Genomic DNA, 18,056 nt, shown 5'->3' with positions numbered 1-18,056 from the left:
TGTACAATTAAGCAATTTTAGTGTACGTTATTTTCAAACTTTGATAACAGTTCCAGCACAGTTTATGTACAGGGTAGGTGAACATGTAGTCATATTTCTTATTTAAATTTACAACATTTGTCAATCTAGAACAAAGCCCAGATGTTAATATCTTGTGACTCGAATTGCCTACAATTTGGACTATTTTAAGTAGCTATTATTAAGTTATTTAATAACAATTTTGAAATGCATTCTACTAAAAACTGTCCGCTGTTTCCAATTCTTGCGCACATTGTAATATTTCATTGAAATGTACTTGCACGATGACAAATTACAAACGAAAACTACCTGCAGCTGTTTCCTAATTCAAAATGCATCCTTCTAGTATGAAAAACGAGAAATGCAGTCTGCACTTTTCAACAAACGCTTCATACTACGGCCACAGCTGATTGGATAAAAACGCTATACGCTGGCATCGCTTCCCGCCATCCTTCGACAATATTGCTACACTATTTCATGTTAATCTGCATTTAAACTGTGTCTTTTTAATAGGTAATTTTATTATAATTGAAATACAACAAAATTTTGTTTTAATACACTTTACACATAATTTATTCAACAAAAAATATCACGAAGCGTTTCAGTAACTGACAGTTTTAAATGACTTCACGTGACGTTTAAGTGTAGCCGCGACCTATGCGCATCATGGCCGCCCGTTGACAGCATAAACCACAGCAAGCCAGCATTCAGCCCGTTTTTGCGTACCCAAGCTTGGCGCATCAACAACGTAGCCCCGAAAATGAGTTACGATAGTAATTGCGCCCTTTGCCTTACGACGGAAGCAAGATGGTTTTTAAGTGTGTTCAGCGAGACCAACAAAAATCTCAACATGGCGAAAATCGTGTCGAAACATTTGTGGTTTGATGTAAGTCCCGCCCGTAGCAGTCGATATGGTTTACCGTACAGCGTACGCAAGCCTCCACAGTGTTGTGACAAGAAGCAATGTTTTGTTTTGATTTTAAGCAAAGCTAATTTTGCCTCCTGTGTTTCTATTTTGCAGCTAAAACCATCGTCCAATCCGTGTATCTGCATCGACTGTTGGACCGCTGTGAATGAGTTCCATTTGTACTACACAAAACTGGAAACCATTCGCAATGAAGGCCTTGAAGGCGAGACGGGTAAGTGTAGCGAGGTTTAGTGTAATCCATTGAATGGCACTTCTTTACATGCCTTTTCTAAATATTGCAGTGTCGGATAATGATATGGCGCAACTGAAGGACATTGAATTTCTGGAGGAAGATGCCGAGGAGCTCCGGAATCAGATTACACAAACACCCGACATGCTTGCCACGACGGATGAAAGTGCTAAACGATATCAAATCCACACCAAATACGATAAGACCGACGATGGTAAAAATGGGATGGAGTTGGACGATTACAGCATCGTTGAAATCGTGGTCGAAGATGATGAAGTGAAAGAAGAATATACCACATACGACATGGAATATGATGAGCAAAGTGACGGTGAAATTCACAAATCGGACCAGCGTAGCAGCGAACCGGTTATTTTGAACGGTAAAGCAAAATCGAACGTTACTACTGAACGAACAATCATCGCGCTCGATGAGCTATTGCCTCTGGAACAGCCAGTGAAGCGTGGTAGAGGACGTCCGCGGAAAGTAAAACCGGAACAGGAAACGGACACCATGAAAGCGGCTAGCGAGGTAAAGAAAGAATTCCGCCCCAACGGTTCTAATGCGCCGGTTAATTCAACATCTGGTGGTGACACTGCAACGGCAACGAACGTGCCCGTCAAGCGCGGCAGAGGTCGTCCGCCTAAGAATGCAAAGCCACAGCCAGCCATGTCCAACGAACCAAGTCCACGTGCGATCAAGAAAGAAATAAAACCTGAACCCGTAGAGTTGGATAGCAGTTCAGCATCACGGCCAGAGAGAAGATCAACACGCAAACGTAAAATCAAACAGTACAGCGATATGGAGCAGGTGAGCGATGAAGAAAGTGATGTGGACGATAATGATTACATCGAGGATGTAGATCCGGATTACGAAGCACGGCTAGAGCTGCAGAAGCAACTTAACATGGACGATTATTCCTTCTACGAGTATCAATGCAGCATGGAGTCGGAACAGTATGCACGCGACAATAAGATATTCCAGTACGTGGACGAGTTTGCTTGCTACTTCTGTGTGGATAAGGTCACGTTTAAACGCTTTGCCGATGCGCACTTGCACTACCGGGTGGAGCATGATCAGCCACCATTTTTAAAGTGTCCCAAGTGTGATAAAAAGTGCCACACACCGGGCATGTTCGTGAGCCACATGGAAACGCACGATGATCCGGAAAAGAACAAGTGTGACATTTGTGGCAAGCTTAACGATTGTAACATTTCGCTTAAGAAGCACATGCGCACCCATCAGAGCCTGCTGGAGGAGAATCTACCATATCCCTGCAGCTTGTGCAAGCGAAAATTCGAGACGGAGGATCTAAGGGCGAAACATGAAAAATTGCACGTACCAAAACCTTACATACAGAAGGAGAGAGGTCCGGACCAGGAGGTGTTGGACTTTTACAAGTGTATCGTATGCGATATATGTGAGGAAGAGTCACCCGACTCGACGTCGTTCGACAATCTGAGCGAATTGCGGGCCCACATGGTGAAGGAGCACAACAAGAGCATGTACGTGCGGTGTCCGGTGTGTTCGACGAGACAGGCCAATCGACAGCAGGTCATTACGCACATCGATATGCACAACAATCCGGAAAAGTATCGGTAAGCTAAAAGATGTCGACAAAAAAGCTTTCGATTTATGCTTTTTTTGAATTGCTGCGTTTATTCCGCTTTTTTGCAGATGCGAAGTGTGTAAGGAAGTGCATCAGAATCTTCACCATCATATGATAAAGGCACACACACCGAATACAGCGCTGCCGGCCGATGAAAAACACAAGTGTGAACAGTGCGGTAGGACGTTCAATTTTATTGCAAACTTGAAAATGCACATCGATTGCGTGCATGGGCTAAAAGATGTGCGATGTAACATCTGCAACAAGTAGTAAGTAGAACGCCTTTACGTGTCCCTTTCAAATACTAACTTTTGCTTCCTACTTCACCCTTCATTAGCTTCAACTACAAAGCGTACCGTGCCCACAAACGGTCGGCCCACACCGATCTGATGCTTATGTGCGAACTCTGTCCGAAAATGTTTAAAAATCGGAAATCTTTCGAAGCGCACAAAGTGTCCCACGATAGCAGCCTGCTGCGGGTCACGCAATGTACACTGTGCGGCAAACAGATTCGCGCCTGCAGCATGTCTAAACACATGAAAACAATACACTCGGAGGATGATCCGGTAAATTGTGATCTGTGTGGAAAAATGTTCCGCACTCCGTTCCACATGAAGCGGCATCAAAAAAATACGTGCGAAGTTACGATGGATTCCCGGTCGTTCAAGTGCGAAGTTTGTGGTAAGGGCTTCTCCACGAAGCTAACCATGGTGGAGCATATGACGACGCACACACGCACGAATCAGTATCAGTGTGCTTTCTGCTTTAAATCGTTTGGCTACATCTCAAACCTGTACAAGCACCGGAAGAAGGCACATCCGCTGGAATGGCAGGAAGTGCAGGCACACCCGGAAGAAAACATTCCGTCGGTTATAGTGGTAAGAAACTGAAGGGCGGAATGTTTTGCAGCTATTTCTTTTTTTTATCTGCTAGTATAAGAATTTGGTTCTATGTACTAGATTGACTGTAAATACAATATAGTATAAATTTGCAAACCGTACACGTTCCGGTTCATGCCTCTGGGATGTGTGATCCTGTGTTGAAAGAAAAAGCGGAAGCTGAGAAACAGCTTCAGGAAGGGAGAGGGATCGTTACAACGATCGAGTTCCATACTCGGATGATCACTCGACCCAGTGGGGTGTGGTGTTGATCAGCTTCAGAAAACCCATAAGTAGTTTACAGTTTGCAGCCACTGTGTGCGAGGTGCACACCCGACGGAAACGCGAGGCCGATAGGATTGGATTGAGGATCAATATGACGAAGACAAAGTAACTGCTTGCCGGGGGCATTGACCATGTTAGAGCCCGACTCGGAAACAGAGTGTCGATTGACGGCGATGATCTCTAAGTGGAAGAGGAGTTCTTCTACCTAGGTACGATCGTAGCTTTGGACAACAACGTAATCTTGAATTAAAACATTACAAATTCAGCGCCGAACATCGTTCTGAGCATGTTCCTATCGAAAGCGGCTAAGAGATTTTTATCGACTTAAGACAATCTTCATGTTTTAGAGTCGTATAGGGATAGAGGAACTAGAGAAGCTTTACAGGACAGATTATGAAATCCTGCATTAAATGCTCGAATAATAGTGTATGAATTATATTTTACCAAAATGTAACAATTTGTAGGCAATTTCCTTTCTATTTTAGCTGCGGAATGAATAGTCCCATCCGTTACATATTTCAAAGAAACCCGTTTGCACTGTGGCGCACACACCAACGAAGGACACCGCTTTATCAGCAGCGTCGTGTCAGATATACCGCCACACACAAGAAAAATAAAGTTCGAAAATACGGCACACAAACTATTGCAGCATTTAGATTACGAATCATGTCTCGAGTCGGTCATAATACGTTGCATCAATACTTCCGCGATGCAGTTTGCCTCTACGCGATGTGTAGTGTGCAGGTTAAACGGTAATCGAGATTGATACAGCAGGAACATAGCAAAAACTTTTCAGTGAGCATACAATTTTTACCGAAAAATGGATAAGAGCGCTATGCTATTAAGTTGATAAGGCTATCGGAGACAACTTTGTATTTTATAGTCGCGCTCCCTAATGCCCCGATTGACCTAATCGCGCAGTCATTCATACACAGTTGCTGTGTGCATTTCGTTGGATGGTCGGGTAAGCTAAGCGATTAGCGTCCAAAAGACGCACGTTAAGCAAATTCTGGCCTATAGCAGTGGTGTACCACCAGTGTACCTTCGAATGTCGTCAAGCAAAAATCCCGATTCGATCATTGCCAGTGGTAAAGATCGTCGTCAGTGAAAGTGTTCATTCGGGAAAGAATTCATTCGCAAAAAAGTGCATACAAAGAGCATGTAGACACAACAAAACGGACGAGAACTTCATCTTACACCAAGGGTGGTGGTATATATCTGTAAACCGTCTGCCTGTCTGCTACCTGCGGTCAAAAGAGAATCCCTTCAAGGGTGCATCCTTATTTGGCTAACAAACAGCAATGAACCGAAGGGATACGAAAATGCTGAAAATGTACAGCAAACTAGACGAACAAAACAATTCCGATGACGCTCAACGGCACAATAGCAGCTGGCTGGCGACATGGTTTAGTGCAGCATTTTTGCTCCAAACACGGCACAGCACCATTATGCCTTGCATGGAGTTCAGGTAAGCTTCAAAAGGGAATTTTAATTGTAACTAAAAACTAAACTAAACTCTTTTTTCCAAAAGAAATGAATGTTCCATTTGTCAGCACAATATTATCGGAACGCAGCGGTTGGAAGCGATCTGTGGTCACATATTCCATCGGCACTGTTTGGTGATGTGGATGCGCACGTACGCCTTCTGCCCTGATTGTCCACGAAGGATGTAGCTTGTTAGAGGAGTTTTGCCTTCATTAAGCAATGTCCACGCAGCTGAATGATTGTATGCCAAATTGAAGACCGTAAATATGGACCTGTGACCTACTTTCTGTCCAGGAGGGATCAACAGCTTTCCGTTACAAGTGTATATACTTAGTTTCTTTCTTCATCATCCTACGCGCTTCCTACGTACCGTGAAGTATTATACTCGGATTATTAATATTGTTGCGGGTTGAAGTGATAATAAAAGGGAGTTTTATGAGAAAAAAGATTTGCATCTAGGCGTTTTAAAAATGGTGCGAAAGCAAGAAGAATTGTACGAGATTATCAAAACGGACTTCTATGAAGTTGTTAACACTAAAGTATTTGTTCGCCTTCTTTTATTCCGTAAAACATTTTGCTAGTTTAGCTGTCTCTATCGCTCTCTCACACACATACTCACAAACCTCGGATGCGTACTTTCCCTTTAATGTCGACACGATCGACCGATCAATCGACAACAGCATCCGTAGCACCACAGCGCAATCACAGCTCAGTGTGTTGCCTTCCCGCATTAGATTCTTTATCGATAGTGGAAGAAAAACGCGAAAGGCATTCATTAAAACGTGTGATACTTTTATCCCCCGAATACTATAAAGAAAGAAGAGCTCAACTTACCTTCAGTGGAATGTACATTGCTTGCCTCCTCATGCTCACTATCATCCGCCTTCGCCTGCAGTCGTTTAATTTCCGCATCGTAATCCTTCCACTCTGGCACGATCCGCTGTGCTGCGGTCAGTTTCGCTTCCTTCGTTAGCGGATTGTTGCACAGATCGATCGTTTTGGCGTACTGCAACGTTTCACTACTGCACCACGTTTCGCACCACAGCCATTCCTGTGGCAACGATTTAATGGCCACCTGGTGGATCATATTGTTCGGCAGATCCTGATCCAAGTTGGACAAACTGTTCGGATCCTGGCTGAGCGCTTGATACTGGCCACGAATCCGATCGCCGGCCGCAATTTTACGGAAACGCTTCAAATCCACCACATAAAGCGCCGAAATGTGATACTTGCGGCCCTGCAAATGATTCTTCCAGTAACCCTGCTTCCAAAACCGGAATCCTTCCATCTCCTGTCGTGAATCACAGAACGGTGTATATCCGTACGGTGCACCACCAAGATCAAAATCATTCAGCTCTTTCATATCCGCACGCACAATCTGATCCGCGTCCACGAAGATAATCTTCTTCACATCGAGCGGAAACAGCACGTCCAGGAACAGGATCTTGTAGCCCCAGATGATGCGCTGCTTTTCCGTCTGCTGATGTAGCCAGCGGGGCCACTTGTACTGTACCAGCTCATACTGGAACCCGTACTCCGCTGCCATATGTGGCAGAAAGTCGATAAACTGGGGCGACAGATAGTTCTTCAGGAACCAGAACTTTACCGGCGTTTTGGTGTGCTTCAACAGTGATAGCATCATAATGCGCAACAAACGCTCATACAAATGTCCCGAAGCGACGGAGAAAATGTTCAACACTTCCGTTTCGCCCGCCCCACCTCCCGGGCCACTATCCGTTCCACCGGTGCCTACGATTGAACTGATCGAATCCCAAATACCTCCACCACCGCCGGCACCTTCCTTTTCGTCACCGAGCAGATCGATACCAGCCATACCCGGTTTTTTCGTCACCCGCAGCTTTAACACATGCGATCGTAGCGAGCTTATGATGACGCGCGTACTTTCCGCCGTGTGCACCGTGTTGGGTCCATCCGCACTGGTAATATCGTACAGTTCGGCACTTTTGCCATGGCGTAGCTTCAATATCCAGGCGCCTGGGTTCGCTTTCAGCTGGAAGTAACCCAAGTTAGCCATCACGATCGTATCGACAATGATTGGACGATCTTCGGTGCCAAGTGTGATCTGTAAGCCTCGGGGTGGTGAACCGGTTGTACTGTCGAAACAGTGGCCTTCGAGAAGCAGATATTCTAGCTCGTACTCCGAGTGGACGGGACCGTTTATTTCCGACAGCTTAATGTTGTCGAGATCGTACACGGAACGAACCACTTCCACAAGCCAGTTTTCAGGCACCTGTTGGGTAGATTAGGTAGAGAAGGTAAAAGATTAACCGTTTTTCAATCCACCACCTGTTCGAGCATGGTTTGCATTTTTAGTTTTTCAATAACAATTAATATAATGAAGCTATGAACTTGAAACTTTTGGAGCGCATAGAAAAACATGTTTTGTATCAAATAGAAGAAAATCAGATCCGATCAGAATTTTTTTACATATACTTTAGCTCGATAATCTCCTCTTTCTTTAAAATGTCATGCAAGTATGATCAAAATTAGTAAGCTTTCTTATCCGGGAAAATCCAAACTCCCATACAAAAGCTATTACCTTCACGGGTAGGTGGTTATAGAAGTACGGGTGTATTTTTGGTCATTGAAACGAAGGTTTATATTATTTTCATTCGATAGATGGACTAGCGTACTTACATTGAGGCTTTGTGTTAGTAAAGGATTGGCGGGCAATCCAACGAATTTTGCTGACGGTCCTGCCGATAGTCTACCGTCCATGGTAAAGTGCAGTTCCGGCTCAACGACAAAGCGATAAAACCTGAAAAACAGGGTAAATTATTTCTTTTCTTACTGGCAATTCGAGTTTCCTTCATCGTACGTTTTAACCGGCATGTCACTGTGCTTATCGATGGCACAGAAGAAAATCTTCATCTGACAGTTAACCACATCGCGCAGCAGCAACAAAAGTGACGAAAGCTTCTGTGCACCGCGTGATGCTGGATCGAGGACGGCCACAATCTCGAAGAATGGTTGATCGGTACGCTTCGGAGCGAGCTTCACCACCGTTCGATTATCCTGCACCTCGGTTGGGATTGTGTAACGCGATTTGGATTGTTGCCGAGGCACCAGAATCGAAACCAGCTTCATTACGGTATCGCTCGTGATGGCTGGCGTATCGTCCGAATCGGATTGGGAAGCAAGCTTCATTGCGGTGCGTATTTTGTCCGTGTACTGTAGCGCGTTAAAGCTTTCCAGTAAACCAAAGTCTTCCGTGTCGAAGAATTCATCCGCATCGAAAACGCCCAGCTGCCGTCCGTTTGCCATCACGGTGCTTGCGGATGCCCTTAGCTTCAGCACACGCTGACAGTAAACGCGTAGCATCTTCAGATGCATCTGGGTTGCGGGTAAGAATCCTAGAACGGAGTCCGGCACCGATGTGGCAACACTGGCTGGATCGGACTCATACGAATCGAACAGTTTCATCACAAGATCGTACGATTCATCCGCTTCGAGCGTATTGATGGTAGCCCATACCAACGCATTAAGATCCTTTTTCAGCTCCGAACGAACCGCATCTGTTCCGTCCACGTTCGGGATGAAGGCAACCCTTGTGCCGGAGGATGATTTCTGAAACGGAACGGATATTGCAAAAGGAACATTTCATTCAAATCTTCTGTATTCGATTAGTTGCGCAAACAAAAAAAAAGAAAACGTACCATAAATTTGAGTGCATTTTTCAACTGCTTTCTTGATGCCGCTTCCCGCAAATCGCCAACAACCCACACGGTCAGGAAATGTACCCTGTATCCGAGGAACTTCTGGAACGTAGACTTGCCACCGAAATATTTTAAATTTTTCATCAAAGTCGCCGTAAGATCCGGGTTGGACAGTTGTCCCAGAGCGGTGATATCTTCCAAATCTGGATGCGCACGTCCTGACATGTCGATAAATTGTGGTTCATCCTGCGAAAGGATGCGCTGATTCAAACGAGGCATCACGTGCGGTTGTTTCATCAGATAGTCTATCACAGGCTCTCCTTCGTGCAGATCACCCATATAGACGGCCTTCTGTAGCGTTGGTGTTTGCTGCATAATTTCCGTCAGGATCGTTTCCTCAAACTCATCGCTCGTGAGTGCCGTTTGGGGCAATAGGACACCGTTCAACAGTGCCTGCGGTACCGTTTTCAACCCAAGTCGATCGATAAACTCCTGCGCCAACTGACGTCCATAATCGAAATCGGAATCTTCCCCCAAAATTTCATCCACTTCCTCCAGCTTTAGATTTTTGAACTTTTTCTTCAACACCTGACGAACATCCGCGTACCGGATAACCTTCTGGTCTGCGGTGGCCGCATACAGGTCCGTCAGAAAACCGAGCGCTTCCGTTGCTGATTTTTTCTGCTGCACATAGTTAAATCCACACGTTAGTGCCCGATAGTCCTCGCCTTCGCCCGTTTTAAACACCAAGCCAATTCGAACCGGTGCCATGTGAACGACAAAACTTTCCGCCAGCTTTACAATATCCCTTCCAGCACTATCGCCCTCAACCGGATCCACAATCAGCACCAGATTGAACAGATTCTTGCGAATGTTGCGCAACATCCCGGGGAAGGTCGGACGAAGCAAATCCTTCAAACTTCCCGGCCACCGTCGATACTGGGCGTCATTTTCCAAATCGTTTATCCACGTTATTGCCGAATCACGAACATCGATCGCAAACTCTTTCGAGCTAGAAGATAGATCCAATCCTAGCAGTGGCGTTGCACTTCCACCCCGTATGTTGATGCGATTGAGCCCCTCCAGCACACGCATCTCGGAACGCAGCGTATCGAGCAGCGTTACCGTGTCGATCGTTTCAGCATCGAAAAACAACCCATTCAGGAAGAGGGCAGAATCGGGCGGCTGAAGGTTAAGGTTGCGCCCAAACACTTCGATATTGTGTCGCATCTCTTTCTTAAAGTCTTCCGGTACCGTTTGTGTGAGCAGCGACTTGGCTTGGGTGGGGAAATTCTGCGCAATAAACTGGAGCATTTGCAGTGCTTCATCGCCCTGCATTTCAGCGATCCGTTGGGCAGCCTGCAGACCAAGCTCCTGAAATTCCCAAGCCTTTAACGGTGCGATTTCTTCGTGCTTTTCCAACAGTGCATTCCGGAAACGGTCCAACGAATGGCTTAGATGGGGAAACCGTTTTTTAAGCTGGGTAAAATCGAATCCTTCCACTTCCACCTCGAGCTCGTCGGTTGCATCCGACGCTCCGTCCGTGCTGGTCGCTGAATCTTGTGCCCGGGGCGAATCATCTTGACTCTTGTATTCGGTTGATTTCAGATGCAGCTCAACACCGTACCCGGAGAGGCGTACTTTGCGCGATGAAACCTTTCGCACGTAATGTCGCAACACGTACCGCACCGTACCGCGTTCCGTTTCCGGTTTGATAGCGTCGTGAAATTCTTTAAACTCTCTCGTGCCGATCTCACCGTACAGTACGACGGTTAGGGAATTGTTTTCCGACCCGGGGTAGATATGATCGATGGCAAACGTTTCGACAGTGGATGAATCTTTTTTTCCCGCACGTAAAATGCTCACCAGCTCGTTCACCTCACAAGCCACCTTGCCGTTTACGCTGGCAAATATCGTTGTCTCACAGTCACCCTTTGCCAGTACTTCGTTGGCCACCTGAAGATGGGCCTGCACCTTCGGCGAAAAGCTGTGCAACGAAAGGGCCAGCTTTAGCAGACTGATTTGCCCATCGCCAAGTATTTCCGAAGCTAGTTCGATGGATTTTTGGTATCGTTTTTCTTCCGTTTCTAAATGAATAAAATCCTATGTCAGTATTTATAATTAACCACATGAAGATCGCGCTTACCTAAGTGGTACAAGCCACCCGGCACCTTATTCAACAGATCCACGTAATCCCAGAACGAGTTGGAACTTTCCTCGTCGATAAATTCGGCAATTTCTAGCTGCACGGGAGTGATTCCCCATTTTGCCGATAGCTGCGTAGTGATGGGATGGCTTTTCTGTTCGGCTTGTACAAATGCGACCCCGGTTAAGCACAGAACGTAGGCTAATGCTACGATTCGCACGCAGGAGCGGGTCAGGGAAACCTTACGCATCGTGAACGGCATCGCACCATACAAAAGTAAGTAAATAACCGCGCACACCTATACCGTGGATGCGCCCACGTATTCTATTCTTCCGCACTTCCTCTATCGCCTCCACTAGTTAACCTCAAACGTGCCGGACTGCTACGGGACCACGTAGCACTTTATTGATTACTTCGGGTGTACATTCTGATAAAAAACAATGCTGGTCACGAAACAAGTTCTTCTGCCGTTTTTTGCCTGTTCTTTTGGAAAACAGGGAAGAAAAATGTACTTTAATCACCGCAGCGAATATTATTCGCTTTGTTTCGTTCCGGCAACCGAAGAATTCTTTCCGATTGTTTTGACACATCAGCCGAGACTGCCAACATGATGGAATGCCAGGTCCGTACATCACTTTTTTTTACGAACGCGTCCGCCATATTGAATTGACAGTTTAATTTTGAAAAATACGGATTATGCTGTTCTGTATTTTGATATCCCTGCAAGGAATAATATTTTATTAAGAATTTAGCCACATTTTTGAGAAATTTTCATACTTTTGTACAAAAAAGGTATAAACTTTTTCATGAAAAGGCGTGGATTGTAGATTTTTTTTTAAAGAAAACAAACAGCAAGCCGGCTCGTGCTGCACTTCTAAACAGACCTTCACATTTCATTCTCTCGCTCTCTCTCTCTCGTCATTTTGGAGAGCAAACAGAGAATGGGAGAGAATCGCCATGCTGCAAGTCGCGGAGTACGGCAAACAGCATAGCAAAGCATAAAAACGTTAAAAAACCATTTCTCTTGAACCAATCGAAGTGTGAGGACGTACATCATCTCGTTCGTCGCGGTTAGGTGTTTTCGGTCGGACGTTTTCATCGGAACGAACGTACGCGGTGTAGTTGCATTTACTACTGTACGTTGAGTTAAAACCGTTCCACACTTTAATTTAAGGTTGGTTTTGAAAGCCCCGGCAAACAGAACGGAGAACGGATTTATTTGCTCTGTACGTTTAACCGCCCCGCGTACAGTGTTGTTCAACAAAGTGGAAAAGTGCCCGGTTCAAAATTAATAGCAACGGCAACAGTTTACATACGATCGTAAAGTGAACAATAAACGCAGAAAAACCGCAGCCCAGATATCGCCTGCGCCGGAACACCCTCTTCACCCTCCCCATTCATTGGTCGGGAAGCAATCGAAAATCCATTCCATCCAGTTGGCCGGTGTGCGGCAAGTGCGCGAAAGAAACGGGAAACGGACCCGAAAGGCGCGCACGTGAAAGAGTTGACCGACGACGACATTCTTCACTATAAATCCGTACTCCCGCGAGACATACACAGATAGATCCCGACAACCCACCTACCCAGCTGCGGCCTGCTACTCTTTTTTTCCCCTGCGCGAAAAGCGAACCGCCACAACCGAGAGAGCAACAGCGGCAGCATATAAAAGAGCAACAGAGAGTGAGGGTTCGCTCGCATTCAGAGAAAATATTTGCAAGGTGTACTTGGACGAGGAAAAAAAAGGCAGAAAACCACCCCAACACACAAAGAAACATCCAACGCTAGCGGCGGCGGCGGCGTCGTCGTCTCCCTGTATGTGTGTAGTTTTTTTTTCAAATCGATCAGGAAGATAAACCGCGAGACAAACCAACATATTTCGGTAAAAAACGGTAGACGCAGAGCCTGCGGAAATCACCGTTGCTGCATTCGCGTGTATCAACAACAGCCGTGATGTATGTGTAGTGGTGCGCTAGTGTCGATGTGTGCGTGTGTTTGTATGTGTGTGTGACCGTGGTGGCAAGCAAAAATACATAGCCAAACACCATCAACGTGCGAGCAGCATTAAGGTGAAAAGTTCGTGCACCTAGCCGGTGTCTTCCGGATGCCTCTGCGATAACAACCCTTCTGCGGATGGTTCCGTGTTGATGGGGGATGACGGTTGAGCCCTTATTTCCCTTACCGTTCGTTGGTTGCCGTGGTTTAATGCCATCCATTCAGCATAGTACCAAGGGAAGAAAGTATTGGAGTTGAAAAAAAAGGCTCCGTATACTGCTCACCGGCAATATCTAGCAGCACGCGTCGTCACAGTATTCGGACACGGAAGCTATTAGGCGCGGAGTGTACTGTCAACGCTTTTTTTGTTTGTCGTGGAAGAAGGTCATACTTCTCCTGCATAACGTGAAATGGTCTAATATCATAACACAGGCACAAAAAAAACGGAAATGCGGTATTGCATGTGATATATGACAGCTAGAAGCACCAGGGACAGATCGCCAGGACGTGCCGTACATATCGTCGTGCAGTGCCTACTTTTCTAGGTTGATAAAGAAACACCTCGGCAGGCGTGAAGTGGTCTGCGGTTGCTGTGTTGGGTGGTGCTGGTGGTGTGTGGTGTCGTAAAGGATATGCAAGAGTCCCTGATAGTCATCTTAAGGTGTGCATGCTACAGCAGTGAATGATAGTGGCGATTTTGTGTTCATTTTGTGTCCTCAATTTAAAGCTGGCCTCTTAGTGATACTTCAGGTTTGTTTGATTTGTGTTGATGGTTTCGTTTGAAGAAGCCACAAGTGTCGGTCCGTGTTGAGTGAGTGTTTGTGCGTACGTGTGAGTGTGTGGTGCGATTCTATCGACGTCGGCGATTAAACGCGCAGCGTCCACCATGCCTTCAACAAAGAGCCGTACGGCGGTGACGTCAGGCCAGCGGCGGACGATGAAGAAATTAATGGCCACCGGTGTACCGGCCGGTGCGGTCGCCAACTTGTTGCTTTCGGTCATATGTCTGTCCGGTGCCTTATCGGGTGCCGGTATGGTCAGTGCCAGTGCCCTTCCGTCGGCATCGTTTCCGTCCAACAGTAACGGAGTGCCCAACAGTGCCTCGGCGGATGTCGGCCATCGGCGTACGTCTTGCGTTGCGGTTCATCCGATCCTGAAACAGCGTGGCGTCGATCCGATTGATATGCCAATCGATCCAATTCCAGGTGAGAGAGTTTACTTTTTTCCTTCAAACTTCCTTTGGTGTAGTAACACACGGGATCGGTCGGTACTTAGGCATTGGCAAACGGGGGTGTATACATTCTTTACGGCTACACATCGTTGACAACACGCTTGCACTTCAATACCCGTACGCCGATCATGTTTGACGTTTATCTTATCACTCCAGACTGAGACTGCTGGGAAAGCACGTTACGCCATTCCCCACGACCACCGGCACTTTTTTCAAGACAACCAGCCGTTGAGCCGTTTGTATGGGAGGCATGGCTAAAATCCGCCGAACGCGAAGGGCCGTAGACTTTCATTGACATTCTCATTGATGACAAACAACTTGCACCCCGCTTGTGGGTGCAACAAGAACATGCATTAAGTGCGGGGGTTTTTTTTCGATTTTTCGAGCACCGCGTGTTTCACAATCATTGATGCGCAATCAGTCAAAGTGTGCTCTGGAGACAGTGCTTGGAGACACGGTTGTTGTGCGTTAAAGACCGATCGAACGATGCTCACGTTCGTGCGGGGAGCTAGTTTTAGCTTGTCCAATTGCCCAATTGTCGTTGTCAGTGTCTCCAAATGTGCTGTGCCTCAAATGCCGGCAAGTGGTGCCTTTTCGTCAATGCGTGTCACGTACGCTGACGGAACGGCCGGGTGAGACGGGTGCATTAATTCTCCTGGCAACCGCGAGTGATTTATGTCTCGGCGAATTGGCGAGTACTTGCACGGTTGTAACGAGAGGACCCGGGCGCATCATCATTCGATATATTCCAAGCGATGCTTACCTGTGGTTTATTTGTATGGCAATTTGAACGTTTCCATCATTAACGTTGTTGAGAAGGTAACGAAGTACACACGCAAAATCATCATAAACCATCAACACGGAGCATCACTGCGACACACACACACACACGGCAGCGGTTTCGTGAAGTTCGTGTGCTGAATGCAATGCTCGGTAAAGCCTGAGGTCACAGAACTGCTCATTCATGTTGGTGAACGATTCTGTCCGGTTGGCTTTTTTTTTCAAGAATAAAATTTACATTTCTGCTAGATCAAAAGATGTAGCGACTAGATTTTTTTTTCCTACTGCTGGCCCCTTTAACACCAATTGCCCTGCTCCTGCAGCAGAAACAAGAAGGTCCTCCCCTGCTGCAAAATGTCACAAGAACTAAATGACTTGGCCAGCAGCTATTTGCTCACTCAAGTGAATCGGTTGTGTGAGATTTTTTCTGCCAGAGACGTTAATAGGGGGTAAGCTTTCTGTTCTCCTTAGAACACATCATGGGAGACATTTGTACGTTTTATGACCCTGTATGACAAATTCCTACCCTAATGGGACCCTCTTTCAATAATGTTGAATGCAAAAACGCTGGAGCATGCTCACAGGTACGTAATGAACTCGATTAACTATTAATCGCAAGCAAACGGCCTATTGCCGATGGCGTAAACGATGCTATATACGAAGACCAACAGAGAAAAAAAACTATTCTAACCTGTAATTTAAAACTTTACACAGCCCGACTAAAAATGATTTGGGGAACATAATTTTGTCCATCCTTTTTTTTTTTTTGCTATTTCATCTTCGCCGAAGAATTCGTACGACACAAGAAAATTGATTATGATCGATTGTATCAACTTTCCTTTAATAAAAACCTTTTTTTTTTTGCATTCAAATTTTCTAAACTACCTTTTCGTGCCATACATGCCCGTTTTGCTCTATTCTCGATTAGTTGCCACGCCGTTTTTCCGGTCTCTAACTTCGTAAACAAGACTTTGTCAGGGACAACAACAAAAAATCATACGCACCACGGTTCAGAAGCTAAAGTATCTGTTTTCCCGAGGACAATCGAGATTTTTGGTAGTGTCAAACGATCCGTTAAAATGTGTTATTTTTGGGAAGCCCTTAAAACGCGACCACGGCCCACCCCTCCAGAGTAAAGCACACTGTCGTTTGGGGCAAAACCCGATTCGATGATTCGATGGACATTGGTGTGAAATTTGATATCGGGACGGTGGCCGGTACGTAACGTGGACAAAGTTACACAGGGCTAGTGCTGGTAAGCAAAAATCGATTGCCACCCGATCGGGTTGGGTGTCCTTCCACACCGGGTGGGAGCTAGAGAATGGTTGGACTGGAAGGCGAGAAGCACAGGCGGGGACAATCTACTTACGTTCGAAAAAATTCTTCAGGTGGAAAAAAAAATCTTGTCAAATAAATCGTGAAATAACGTTTTGGACACACTTCGTTTATGGTCATGGGCCTATGACTAATTCCATCCCATGCGAGTGTATTTTTTTGGTCCGTCGTAGCCGTCTAGAACTAGAATAACGATTAAACATGCTCGATGAATATTTGCTAAACGTTGAATCATCTAAAATTTAAGTTAATATTTTAACTTCCCAGTAACGTCCATCGGATTAGACCCAATTTGTTCGACAATTGGGAAGCTTTTTACCGCCTCGTTAAGTGAGACGGTAGAAACAAAAATCATTCAGCCCTTCAAACGATCCTTCAGCGACAATGGATTACGGAATTCGTTTGGAGAGTTTTGTTCCAAACAGTAAACAATTACTGCAAAGCACTGCACTGTCATCGTCATCACGTTGCCGAAAGCCCTGCCCTGGGTTTGCGGCAAGGGTCGGAAGGATTAGCTAGGCAATTTAATGGTTCCACAGCTCTGTACGCATTTAAAAGCTTTTAAAAGTTTTCACAAAGTAATATTTAAACCTCGTTAATTGTATCCAAAATGGGCACTTCAGGGTTTTGTTTTCCGGCCTTCCGGATTTGCTTAGCGTCCCGAGTCCTATGTATACTCGTGAAGAACATTTGGTCATTTGACATAATGTACTGACAGCTTTTTTTTTGTTGTTCTCCCTTGGACCTAATCTTAGGACGTATTAATTCATCCTTTGTTATCATTGTGCTCGGTAAGGATGGGAGTGTGTTTTGTTTCTTTTGATGCTTTTCTGGCAAGAATGCTTTCTTTTTGAGTCAGTTACGCATAAAAAGCTATCGTTTGCCGTACCCAAGCAAACCGCACTGTGACCTACTTTAGAAAATTCCTTTACAAATTGGATGTTTGTCAAAGGGATCTGCTATTTCTTTTGGCAGGGTTTGATGTTTGTGCAAAAAAAAAAAAACAGTTGCTTTAAAAAAATCCCAACAACCGATTCAGCTGGATACTACTTTTCTTAATGGCAATGGCTTACAAAAACGGTTACAAAAAAGCTCCACCACGTCAAACATCAAACGGTTTATTCTTTGCTAGTTCTGTGTCCTTACAATTCTACTGGTTTTGCTTTCGTTTTCCCAACAATTGATGCCGTGCATCCGGTTGATTTAGGTGATAAAAAATTTTACTACTTGACGCAAAGGGCGATCCACGGTACCCTTTTTTTGTGTGGCAGACTTTGGCCGTGTCTGTGTGTATGTAACGTAAGAAGCGATTAACTTTCCACCACCTTGCACCCTACTGATGCTGCGCTCTACGACTCCCTGACACGGTGGTATTGGTAGCTAAAAATAATAATTAAGAGATTTACCACTTCATCTGCCGAGCCTTCGAATCGTGTCGGGACGTGTCGATTCTCCCAATGGCAATA

At 45.6% G+C, this 18,056-nt stretch overlaps 4 protein-coding genes across 5 annotated transcripts in view; 2 read left to right on the top strand and 2 right to left on the bottom strand.

Annotated features, from left to right (window-relative positions):
* LOC126565411 (UDP-glucose:glycoprotein glucosyltransferase) overlaps nt 1-11,511 on the bottom strand; it is a 391,865-nt gene extending 380,354 nt beyond the window's left edge. Inside the window, exons 1-5 of the mRNA XM_050222590.1 lie at nt 11,253-11,511; nt 9,107-11,193; nt 8,269-9,017; nt 8,088-8,208; nt 7,227-7,680 (exon numbers count right to left, since the gene is read on the bottom strand). Coding sequence (XP_050078547.1) covers nt 7,227-7,680; nt 8,088-8,208; nt 8,269-9,017; nt 9,107-11,193; nt 11,253-11,502 — 3,661 coding nt within the window. The 5' untranslated portion in view covers nt 11,503-11,511. The remainder of the gene's footprint in view (nt 1-7,226; nt 7,681-8,087; nt 8,209-8,268; nt 9,018-9,106; nt 11,194-11,252) is intronic.
* The window catches only part of LOC126558139 (60S ribosomal protein L3), a 438,353-nt gene that overhangs the window by 360,454 nt on the left and 59,843 nt on the right, over nt 1-18,056 (bottom strand). The window lies entirely within an intron of this gene.
* LOC126557089 (zinc finger protein 728-like) lies at nt 748-3,671 on the top strand. The gene is made up of 5 exons (XM_050212743.1): nt 748-904; nt 1,040-1,157; nt 1,228-2,770; nt 2,850-3,050; nt 3,119-3,671. The coding sequence occupies exons 1-5, from the start codon at nt 779-781 to the stop codon at nt 3,669-3,671; spliced, it is 2,541 nt and encodes an 846-aa protein (XP_050068700.1). The 5' UTR covers nt 748-778.
* LOC126557097 (glypican-6) overlaps nt 14,131-18,056 on the top strand; it is a 52,358-nt gene continuing 48,432 nt past the window's right edge. Inside the window, exon 1 of the mRNA XM_050212752.1 lies at nt 14,131-14,449. Coding sequence (XP_050068709.1) covers nt 14,131-14,449 — 319 coding nt within the window. The remainder of the gene's footprint in view (nt 14,450-18,056) is intronic.

Source organism: Anopheles maculipalpis, chromosome 2RL, assembly GCF_943734695.1.
Source record: "Anopheles maculipalpis chromosome 2RL, idAnoMacuDA_375_x, whole genome shotgun sequence".
NCBI classification, from domain to species: domain Eukaryota; kingdom Metazoa; phylum Arthropoda; class Insecta; order Diptera; family Culicidae; genus Anopheles; species Anopheles maculipalpis.
This window is presented reverse-complemented; position numbering and strand designations above follow the sequence as displayed.